Here is a 10,812-nt window from a genome sequence, read left to right as displayed (position 1 = left end):
TTTAGGAATTCCAGGCCCTACTGAACCCAAACCCAACACACCCCTGAGGCTCAGAGGCCGGGCACTTCCAGGATTCTCACGGCTGTCACCTCCTTTCCCACAGCCTCAGTTTCCCCCTCTGGGAAACCCAAGTGAAGCCTTCCCACGTACGGAGGGATCTTGCTGACATTTCTAAGCTGAGTCATCCCAGGGAATAGCTGAGCCCTGGCACCTTCAATCCTCTCAGGAACCAAGGCCCCACCGCAGAGCGAGTCCATGGGGTGGGGGCGTGGCAATGGGGTGGGGGCGTGGCATCTTAGGTAAATTACCTGGCCACCTCGTAACCAATGGCTGTTGTTGTTGTTTTGGGTTGGGCACTGTCAAGCTCAGGGCTCTACCACTTTGAGCCACAGCTCCACTCGTGGTTTCTGAGCGGTTAATTGGAGATTAGTCTCACCCAGGCTTTTTCTGGCTGGCTGGCTTCAAACTGCGATCCTCAGACCTCAGCCTCCCGAGTGGCTAGGATTTCAGGCGTGAGCCACTGGCGCCCAGCTGACCAATGGCTTTTGGTTTCCTGGGGTTTTTTTTTTCTTCTGGGAGGGGGGGTGTCAGGCCAGACTGGGGTCACCATCAAGTGCAGAGAGGGCAGGACATAAAGCCAGGGAACCAAGGGTCAAAGGTCCAGTCGTAGTGGACAAGTCCACCACCAGGCCAGAGACGGGCACCCCGGAGAAGGAGTGGAAGCCACGCATCAGGGCATTGGCACCGGGGTGCACAGATGGGGTTTGGGAGTCACAGGATGGGGGGGGGGAGACCGCTCACGAGGAAGAAATGGCAGGCGCTGAAGGCATTTATTGGTGAGAAGACTCAGGTGGGTGGAGATGTGTACTGGTCACAAGCTCTGCGGAAGCTCTTGTCAGAACAGCCGTGGACGGGGCAGCCCCCCTCCCCGGGGGGGGGGCGGCGGGATGGTGGGCGGGCCCCACCCTGGGCACAAAGGAACCACACCGGGAGGACACAGGACAGAAGGGTCCCCCTCACCGCCCGCCTGCCCACCCCCCCCCCATCTCTCCAAGGTTAAAGTGCAGCGGGGAGTGGGGAGGGGAATGGGGAGCTGGATGGGGGGGGGAGGCCAACACGAGCCCCCCCACAGGGGCCTCCTCGTCCTAGAGGCTCATGGGGCATCTACTCCGGCCCCTGCCATGGGACACCAGGAGCGACACCGGGGCTGGCTCTGCCAGCGTCCTGAGGGGCAGGCGAGGCGCTGGGCACTCAACAGTGGGGAGGGGCGACCCCTCCTCCCTCTGACCAGGAGGGCTCTTCCCTTACCCCCATCCCAACCCCCCCCCCAACAGCAGACATGCCACGGGTGGCACAGCAAGGCCTGGAGGGTCCACAGGGCTCTGCCCCCCCCCCCCAAGTCCCTGCGTGGAAGAGACCCTGTGTCCTGGGGAAGGGACGGGGAACAAACACAAAGACAGAACTCCAGGGCTGTCTTCCCAGCCACGCTTCCTGCAAGGCAGAGGCGGGCCTCGAACCTGTCCTCAGCCCCACCAGGAGGCCGGGGGAAGGGGGCTCTGGCCATCTTGGGGGGGTCTCCCCTCACTCCTCAGCAGCTCCCCAAGGGTGCAGCTCTAGAAGGCAGCAAGGAAGGGCTCCCCCTTCCCCAGAGAGAGTGGGGGAAAGGCCTCACTCCCCATCTATTAAATCCGGCAGCCCCGCTCCAGCCCCGCCCCTCCGGGTCTCCATGGTAACCGAGCAGCATTCCAAGTCCCAGTCAGACTCCAAGTCCATCCAGGGCTGGGGGTAAAGGGGGGCTCCTGCCTTCCCCCCCACACCCCAGAGGATGAGACCCAACATTCCACAGGGGGGCGGGTGGGGAGGAAGAGTTGAGGGGAGCAGGTCAGTCCTCAGCCCCCTCGTCCTCGGTGTGGGGGGCTCCGGGGGGCTCCTCGGGCTCCGGGGTCTGCCCCCCTGGGTGGGGGTGAGGGTGCGGGTGAGGGTGGGTGCCCGGCGGGGCGCCCGGCCCGTCCTCGCCCTGCACGTACACGCTCAGCCCCTCGTGGCTGGGCTCCTTGCCGCAGGCCTGGCAGCTGCAGTGCAGAATCTTCTCCACCAGCTTCTCCACCCTGGGCACCTCCTCATGGCCCGGGCACTCCAGCGTCACCTGGGGGGGGGGAGGAGAGCACCACGGGTTCCCAGAGCCCACCCCCACCCCGCAGCCTAGCCCACTCTGCACTCCAGAACTGAAGGCTGGCCCTGGCTGACCACTCCACCCTGCACCTCCGCCATTCCCCACACCTGTGCCATCTGACCTGCCACAGGGCCTTTGCATGTGCTGCTGCCTCTGCCTAGAAGGCTTTTCCCAGCCCATGCCCCTACCACTTACCCCAAACTAGGCCGACAAAGATATCACTTCCCTAAAGGAGCCCCATTCCAAGCCCCCCACCAGCTGAGGTTCACCCTGCCACAACCCCACTTACGTCCTGCCTTCCCTGTGGCAAAATGTTGCCAATCGCTCCTTTCTTCCTCCCTCCCTCCCCCCCAGAACTGGCTCAGTCCCTCAAGGAGCCTGGTCTGCCCAAATCACCCTGGTACATCTGGAAGGATCGGATGTGACAGATGCACAAGAAGGAGTCACACGGGGCTCTGAGAGGCCGTGTCACAAGGATTTGACTCAGCGGGTCTGAAAGCCACCCCTGGGGAACGGTGTTTGCCCCAAGAGCAGAAGAATGAATAGAAATTAACTAAGGATAAGGAGGAGGAGGAGGAGGAAAAGTTTTCCAAGCAAGGCAAAGAGCATGTGCAAAAGCCCTGTGGTAGAAAGGAACAGAGCGGGTAGGGAGGACTTCAAGTGAGCAAGACCAGTGCAGCAGGCCATTCAGGACCCCACAGAGCGTGGCAGCTACTTCTGGACCCAGTCTATAACTGTGGGAGGAATTTCAGGACAGAGCCATATGCCAACAAGAGCCTCCGAAAGACCCCTTGTCCTCTACAAGTTAGTGCAGATCCGCGTGCCAGCCTGTAGCCAGGACCCCAGTGTTCCCCTAGTACACCGGGGGGGGGGGGGTACTCACAATCTCCCACGTGGACCGGGCCGGCATGCAGGAGTCACAGTGCACCAGTGACTCTGTGGACTGCGGGAAGGTGTTGGGGACGCTGTAGCTGAAGCACTGGCCTAGGCACGCCCTGTGGGAGCAGAGGGCACCGCGCCCGTCACCCCAGGGAGGCGGCGGCGGGCAGGGGGGGCAGCCCGGGGCCCCCTCCCTTCCTGGGTCACCCCCACACACACCTGTTCTGGATGGACGTGGCCTCGCAGCCGCTGTGGCCCACGATCTGGGTGATGTTCTTGGCTTCGCACCAGGCGCTCTTGTCCGGGAACAGGGCCAGCTTGTTGATGGGCGGGGGCGCGGCCAGCAGCACGGCAGGGAGGACGGCCCCCAGCAGCACCCGAAGCATGGTGCCCGCAGCCTCCGGAGCCCTGGAACGGAGCAGAGGGCAGGCGAGGGTGAGCCGCGGCCCGAGGTTCAAAGCCGGCCCTCCTACTCACTGTACAAGGGCTTTCTTTGGGCACGCTGAACCCCAAGACTGCCCTGTCAGATGGGGAGGAAGAAGAAGAACAGCGCCTGGCAGAGGTGGCTCCCACTTAGCATCCCGGCTGAGCCCTGAGGACTGAAGTTCGAAACCAGCCTGGGCAGGAAAGTCCCTGAGACTCTGAGCTCCAATGAACCACCAAAAAACAGAAGTGGTGCTGTGGCTCAAGTGGTAGAGCGCTAGCCTAGAGCAAAAAGTCTCACAACACCACCCAGGCCCTCAGGGCCTGAGTTCCAGCCCCAGGACAGGGGCACACACACACACACACACACACACACACACACAGAGGAAGTATGGTAAAGGAGGTGGGTTTTTTTTTCCTTCTTGCCAGTACTGGGGCTTGAACTCGGAGCCTAGGCTCACTGAGGTCAGTGCTCTACCACTTGAGTCATAGCGCCACTTCCGGCACTTTTTCTGAGTAGTTTATTGGCGATAAGTCTTGGGGAGGGACTGGGAATATGGCCTAGTGGCAAGAGTGCTTGCCTCATATACATGAAGCCCTGGGTTCCATTCCCCAGCACCACATATATAGGAAAAGCCAGAAGTGATGCTGTGGCTCAAGTGGTAGAGTGCTAGCCTTGAGCAAAAAGAAGCCAGGAACAGTGCTCAGGCCCTGAGTTCAAGCCCCAGGACTGGCAAAAAAAAAAAAAAAAAGAGTCTCAGGGACTTTCCTGCCCCAGGCTGGCTTTGAACCATGACCCTCTGATCTCAGCCTCCTGAGTAGCTAGGATACAGATGTGAGCCACTGACACCCAACTATAGAGGAGCCTCACAGATAATGAAGTAACTCAATATACTATTTTATTTATTCATTTATCATATATGTTTTTTCTTCCTTTATTGTGGCTTCAACGCTGGGCTTGGCGATCTTGCCTAGCTTTTCTTCTCAGTGCTGACACTCTACTATTTGAACCACACCACCACTTCGGACTTTTTTGCTGGCTAACTGGAGATCAAAGATTCACAGACCTTTCCGTCTGGGGCTGGCTTTGCATCGTCATCCTCAGATCTCAGCCTCCTTGAATAGTGAGGATGACAGGTGTGAGCCACCCCTGGGGAAAGGGGGTGCTTCTGTAAATCACCACGTGACTTTATCTCTGTGTACCGAAGCTTCCTCCCCAAGACAGGCGCCAATGCCCCCAGGAAGGCACTAAGCCGCCCCACCACACGTCCAGCGGGTTTTGTTTTAGTTGCCAGTCCTGGGGCTTGAACTCAGGGCCTAAGCACTGTCCCTGGCTTCTTTTTGCTCAAGGCTCTGCCACTTGAGCCACAGCGCCACTTCCGGTTTTTTCTACACATATGTGGTGCTTAGGAATCAAACCCAGGCCTTCATGTATACCAGATGAGCACTTTACTACTAGGCCACATTCCCAGCCCCAAGGCCACCTAGGTGTGAACCCCAGCACCCCAATTAACTGTCCACACAGCCTCCAGGCAGATGACCACATTGCGCCACCTGGAAAGGTGCTGCCTGGAAGTCCAGCTCCACCTCCCTAGCACGGGGGATTCTTACCCAGCTCAGTTGAATGTCTCTCCTCCTAGGACGCCCCACCAAACCCTTGATCATTTCCCACAGGCCCAGAGGCATCCCCAATGAAAGCTGAGCCCTGGAGGAGCAATACCAGAACTGACCAGAAGATGGCACTGCAGGACAGTCTGTGTCTCCAGTCACTGGTGGGCATTCAGGACCCACCCCCCTCCCTTCTCAACTTGACCTTTCCCCAGGTTTCACCCCCATCTCCACCTCAACAAACAAACAGTGGGGGTGGGGTTCAGAGAGCCTTGGAAGTAAGGGTGGTGCCAGAGCGGGGGACAGTGGGGAGCGGGTGATGGACACACACGTGCTGGGTGACCCTTAGACTCGGGCCTGTTTCCTGTCCTGTAAAATGAAGGACCTGCGCGGGTGAAAGCTCTTAGGAGAGGTAAAACTTGTGCCGTTGTTGTTGTTGTTATTGTTGTGTAAGCAAGTTGAGATGGGGAAGCGGGGGACCCTGTGGAGCCAGGTGGCAATCTTTTCCAGCCCAGTCCAGAGCTCTGGCTCAGGGCGGTCCCCCGAGGGGCAGGGGTGAGGCTGAAGTGGGGGGGAGGGGGAGAGCACGCCCAGGTCGCAGGGCAAGAATGGAGAGCCTGGGAGCAGCCACTCCAGAGAAAACAGTCCCATGGTGGCCCGCCTTCTGCAGAAGGCACGTGGGGGTGGCAGAGGCAGGTGCTTTGCCAGTGGGGACCCAGGGATGGGGCTGGCCGGCCCCGGCAGAGAAATCTGGGGAGGCTGGCTGGGCAGGGCAGCCGGCCCCACTCTACAGCAGCCAGCTCTCCCCCATCCAGCAGAGGCCTCCGGCACAGGACCGCAGGACAACCTCTGGCCCTCACCCAGCAGGGAACAGAGCCTGGGGAGAGAGGGTGGAACAGCCCCCACACACCCCCTCCCTCTGCCCCCATCCCTGCTGTCACCCACACAGTTCCAGCCTGGCCCACACGATACGCCGCAAAGCCCCATCCCAACCAAATAGAACAGGCTTGCTTCTTAGCTGCTTTGTGCAGCAAGCTGAGTGCCCGGGAGACTTCCTGCCCCTGACAGGTCCTCTGCCTTCCCTAGAAAATCAGCCTGAGCTGAGGGTTCAAAAGCCCATTTAAAGCTGGAGCCCCCTGGGCCTTCCCTGGGCTGGGCTGGCTCCTCTTGAGCTCAGAAACTCTGTGCTTCCTTGCGAACAACAGGCCAGCTCGGGAAGAAGTTGGGACTGAGACTGCCCATAATGCCCCCAGAGGAGAGTTTGGGGGGGGTCTGGCTTGGGGCAGGGGGACGGCTTCAGAGCAGGACTGGGCTGAAGTTAAACCAAATGGAGACACTTGGAGAGAAGGTAATGGTGCTTTTGAGGTGGGCAGTCCAAGGCCTGGAGATCAGACACAGGTGATTAGGGCCAGCTGTGCAGAAATTTGGGAAGAAATACAAACTGAGGCAGAAGGCCACCTGTAAACAAACAAAACGCACCCTGCCCTGCCCGGGGCTGTGAGCAGGGTAGCGGGGCCACCCCCAGTTCCGTAGCCCGGCAGCCCGACGTGTAGCAGCCTGGACATGGCCATCATGGCCCATGGAGTACCAGCGTTGGCCCCAGCCCTCCCCCCTAAGCACTGTGTGGCTCCCAAGACTAAACTTTACCTCTCAGAACTCTCCCCCAACCCTAAGCAGGAAGCCTAGACACTGTCCTCGAGGAAGAACTGGGAGGACTGGAGGAAAACGCCCAGCGCCCAGTGGGGACCCACAGAGGCTACTCTTTCCCCAGAGGCATCATGGGAAAGGCTAGAGAGGGAGGCCAGGTAGGCTGCTAACCACCCTTGAAGAAGAGAAAGAAAGAAAGAAGCAACCGCAAGAGGCCCCCTCTCTTCTTCCTGCCAGCTCTCTGGTGGTCAGCTACTGCCCCGGCAGAGTTCAAATTCCACTGATTCCCCACAGTCAAGCATGGGGATGTGGGACGAAAAAGTCCTTGCAGGCCTAGGAGGTCAGGCAAGCAAGCACACAGCCCTGGACCCCCAGGTAGGCCTCGGGGGCCAGTCCCAACCTACCAGCACCCAGAAAGCCCCCGTGAGATGCTCTCCAGAAATGCAGACACCCAGGCCCAGCCTGCACAGAGCAAGGTGTGACCAGCAGGGCACCTGTAGATGCTCTAAAACACAGGAAGGAACCAGGCACCAGTGGCTCATGCCTGTAAGGCCAGCTACTCAGGAAACTGAGATCTGAGGATCCGGGTTCAAGGCTAGCTGGGGCAGGAAAGTCCATGAGGCTCTTATCTCCAAGTAAGCATCCAAAAACAAGTCCCCAGGGGAGCTGTGGCTTCAGTGCTAACCTGGAGCAAAAAAGCTCAGGGACAGTGCCCAGGCCTGGAGTTCAAGGCCCAGAACTGGAAGAAAAACAACAAAGATGCAGTGTGTGGCAGACAAGTAAACACTCGCATGCCATTTCCTCTTCTGGTGAGTTGTGAATATTCAGGATTACTTAAGCCCTTTCCCCAGGATATTCAAAAGAGATTCTACTCCAATGCCACACTCTCTCTCTCTGCACTTATGCACGAGTGCGCGTGCACGCACACACACACACACACACACACACAGCTCCCCCTTACCCAGCTCGTTTCCACAACTGGGGAGGGGGGCCTCCCACCCTTGCTCCAGTGACTCATTGGAGGCTTCTGCCTGAGGGCTCAGCCCCCCGCTGAAGCACCCACAATCACTTGTGGGGTTGGGGCCAGGTCACACTCAAATGCTCCCCACCCTCTACTTCTCTTCCTTCATACACTCACACAGACAAAGTCTGGGTCTTTAGTTCAGCCCCACAGGCCTTTCTGTGCCTCAGGAGTAGTTGGCGGCCTCCTGGCTCCCCAGAGGAGCGCTGCTGGAGGGGGTGCCATGGTGGGCTTGCGTTTCAGGAAGCTGCCACACACACTGGCGTGGAAACTTGATTTGGAGGATACCTCCAGCAAATAAGAGGATGGCTGGCAAGGGTTTATAGGCTGTTCCATGGCCCCTCACACACCCACTTGCTGAGCAGGGAGCCCAGGCAGTCTCTCCGGGCCCCTAGGGAGACACGGGGCTGGAGAACGCAGCCTCCTCTGGCTGCGCATGCCGGCTGGCGCGGAGGGTGTGGCACCGGTGGCCGCAGCCCTAGGCTGAGGGATCAGCAGGGTGGGGCAATCCTCCAGGCCTTGGAATGGGTTCAGGGACTTCCTTGAATGGTACAACTGAAAAGGCCGCTCCAGATTAGAGGCAAGGCAGTGTCAGGCCTGAGGTCCACACTCCCTCAGGTCAGACCCAGTGAGGGTCAGCCTGCCGGGTTTCCTAGGTAGGGGTTCCCGGATGCTCTGGGGGTTCCGAAGCCCATCCCCTGGCTCACCTGCCGTGTGCCTGGAGGTAGGATAGTCCAAGGGTTACAGACCAAGCCACTGATCACTAAAATGCCTCCCTTAAAACGTCATGCTTGCCACCTGTGAAGCGGACAGCAGGACCTGGGAATGTCTGTTTTGTCAGATTCCCTCGGGAAGGGTCTGGCTCCGCCACTGTGATTCCACGACCCCCAATCTCACCACAGGGCGGCTTCCTTCCTTCCTTCCAGCTTGCTCTGAGCGCTGGGGACCCGCCAGGGCATGAACCCACTGTCCAGCGGGCTGCTACACAAGGTCGCGCTCACGCCACCCAGGCTGGCAGCTAGCTCCACCTCACAGCCCTGGCCCCCTCGGTGCTGGACCCCCAGCCTGAGCCACTGGCCCGGCTGCCCACAGACCCCAAACAGTCTCCAACACAAATCCATGCTAATGAGCGGCACATCTGCTCAGCAGAAGTCCCACAGCACACCTCACCACCAATCCAGCCGGCCTGCCGGCCCAGCAGCCCCCAACCCCTGGGGTTGCGGGTGGAAGAAAAGGAGCTAAACTCAGCCTGAAATTTCACTTTAAATTAATGAGGCCATATCCTTGGCTAAGGCTGAACACCTTCTCCCCCCACCCCCCACCCCTCCAACACTCAGGGCCCAGGAGACAGGTGGGGCTCACAAATGGGGGAGGGGAGGGGCGGGGGGGTCACCAAGGGAAAGCTCCAGCCCGCATCTTCTTTGGCCCTGATTCCAGGCTAACCACACCAAGCAGCCCCAGCATCTGCGGGGGAGGGGTGACTCCGGAGGCAGTAAGGAAAGGTGAGGAGCTGCTTGTGGACGAGTGGCTCCCCCATCCCCATCCTGGGCCAGCAGGCAGTTTTCCTGGGGTGTCACCAGTGGCAGGCTGGTGGCCCCGAACTGAGCAAGGGCCTCGGAAAGCCTGGGGCTGTGGTCTTCTTTCTGTGCCCACCGGCCTGTGGCTAGCGCTCAGCGGGCCGCCTTGTAAACTTTCGAATCCGAGTCGCCCCGCCCTGGCAGCGGGCGGCGGGCGGGCAGGTGGCCGGCAGCCGGGCCCTGGGGTGCTGACGGCCTCGCGAGGGAGGAAATCTTAAGAGAACCGAGCTGGGGAAACGCTGGCTGTCCCTGTGGCCGCCTCTGCTCCAGAGGGGTCGCCCAGGCCAGGCCCCGGAGCGAGCAGCGGGGTGGGTGGGGGGCTTGATTAACCGATCCACGAACCCACCTGGGGGTGCGAGCCTCGGACCGGGGGGGGGGGGCTGAGAACTGGAGGCCGGGGCTCAGGGAGGTGGGCGGACAGCACAGAGGGAGGGAAACCGAGGGAAAACACGAAGACACCGACACAGACCCTGGAAAGTGAAGAGGGAGGAGGAGGAGGAACCGGCCGGACAGAACCAGAGAAAGAGTGGGGCGGAAATGGAGCGAGGGAAAGGCCGGGCCACGCGGGTGCGGGCACCGAACCGCGAGAGGGGCGAAGGGAGGCAGGGAGGCCGGAGCGTCCGAGGATCCGGCCGGCGCGCCGAGGCCCGGGGCCGCCGCAGGGCGCGCGAAGCGGGCGGCCGGACCCTGGGGCTGCCCTGGCCCGCGCTGGGCCACGCGTCCCGCTCCCACTTTGTCTCGGGGCCGCGATCGGAACCCCGGGGAGCCGCCACCAGGGCTCAGAACCCCAGGGCGAGGTCGGGGACGGGCTCCGGACGCAGCGGTGCGCGCGGGCCACCCGGTGCCGCGCCCGCGTCCCCCAGAACCGGCGTCCGGAGGCGCGGGGCGCTCGCAGCTCGCGGCCGGGGGCGCGGCGCTCCGCGGGCACGGCCCGAGCCTCCGGCAGCTCGGCGCCCGCGTGCGGCCCGGGAGGGACTTACCGCGCAGGGCGGCGGCAGCGGGGAGCGCAGCGCACCCTCCGGGTCCTGGGAGCCGGGTGCGGGCCCCGGCGCTCCGGGAGGCTGGGCGAGGCGGCGGGCAGGGCTGGGGCGGCCCCGCGAGGCTCGGCTGGGCTGCGCGGAGCGCCGTCTGCGGCCCGGGCGGGCGCGCGGTGCGGGGGAGCGGCGAGCGGAGCGGCTCCGACGTCAGGGAGTCTCCGCTCCAAATAGGGAGCGAGGGCGGGGGCAGCGAGGGGAGGGACGCGCGGGAGAGCGCGGGGCGGGAGAGCGCGGGCGGGCGGGGAGAGGGGCCGGGACCCGGCGGGCGCAGCGCCCCTCCTGCGCGCCCGGAGGGAGCGGCCGCCCGCGCGCCCGCCGGGTCCCGGCCCCTCTCCCCGCCCGCCCGCCCGCCCGCGATCTCCGGGCCCGGCCACGGCGCGGCCCGACCCGACGGCGCGGTGCGGCGGCCCGGACGCCTAGCCGGCGCCGGAGAGAAAAGGGCACGCG

The 10,812-nt window shown here is 62.0% G+C and overlaps 1 protein-coding gene across 2 annotated transcripts; it reads right to left on the bottom strand.

Moving 5' to 3' along the window:
• Positions 1-816: 816 nt before the first annotated feature.
• Nbl1 (NBL1, DAN family BMP antagonist) lies at positions 817-10,558 on the bottom strand. 2 transcript variants are annotated; one of them, XM_048350375.1, is made up of 4 exons: positions 10,309-10,558; positions 3,272-3,460; positions 3,057-3,168; positions 817-2,146 (listed from the first exon to the last, which is right to left on the bottom strand). In XM_048350375.1, exons 2-4 carry the CDS (start codon positions 3,436-3,438, stop codon positions 1,883-1,885), a joined length of 543 nt encoding a protein of 180 aa, XP_048206332.1. In that variant the 5' UTR covers positions 3,439-3,460; positions 10,309-10,558; the 3' UTR covers positions 817-1,882. The 2 variants fall into 2 exon arrangements, with proteins under 2 accessions (XP_048206332.1, XP_048206331.1); XM_048350374.1 differs by having other exon boundaries at positions 3,272-3,468; positions 10,311-10,556.
• Positions 10,559-10,812: the final 254 nt, after the last annotated feature.

The sequence above is a fragment of the Perognathus longimembris genome, chromosome 7 (genome assembly GCF_023159225.1).
Source record: "Perognathus longimembris pacificus isolate PPM17 chromosome 7, ASM2315922v1, whole genome shotgun sequence".
NCBI lineage: Eukaryota > Metazoa > Chordata > Mammalia > Rodentia > Heteromyidae > Perognathus > Perognathus longimembris.
This window is presented reverse-complemented; position numbering and strand designations above follow the sequence as displayed.

Excerpts from the sequence above, each read along its gene's own strand:
- Nbl1 (XM_048350375.1), bottom strand. The coding sequence starts at position 3,438 with ATGCTTCGGGTGCTGCTGGGGGCCGTCCTCCCTGCCGTGCTGCTGGCC. Across the intron at positions 3,169-3,271 it reads GCCACGTCCATCCAGAACAG|GGCGTGCCTAGGCCAGTGCT; the intron begins GTGTGTGTGGGG and ends CTGCTCCCACAG. Across the intron at positions 2,147-3,056 it reads CCCGGTCCACGTGGGAGATT|GTGACGCTGGAGTGCCCGGG; the intron begins GTGAGTACCCCC and ends CCCCCCCCCCAG.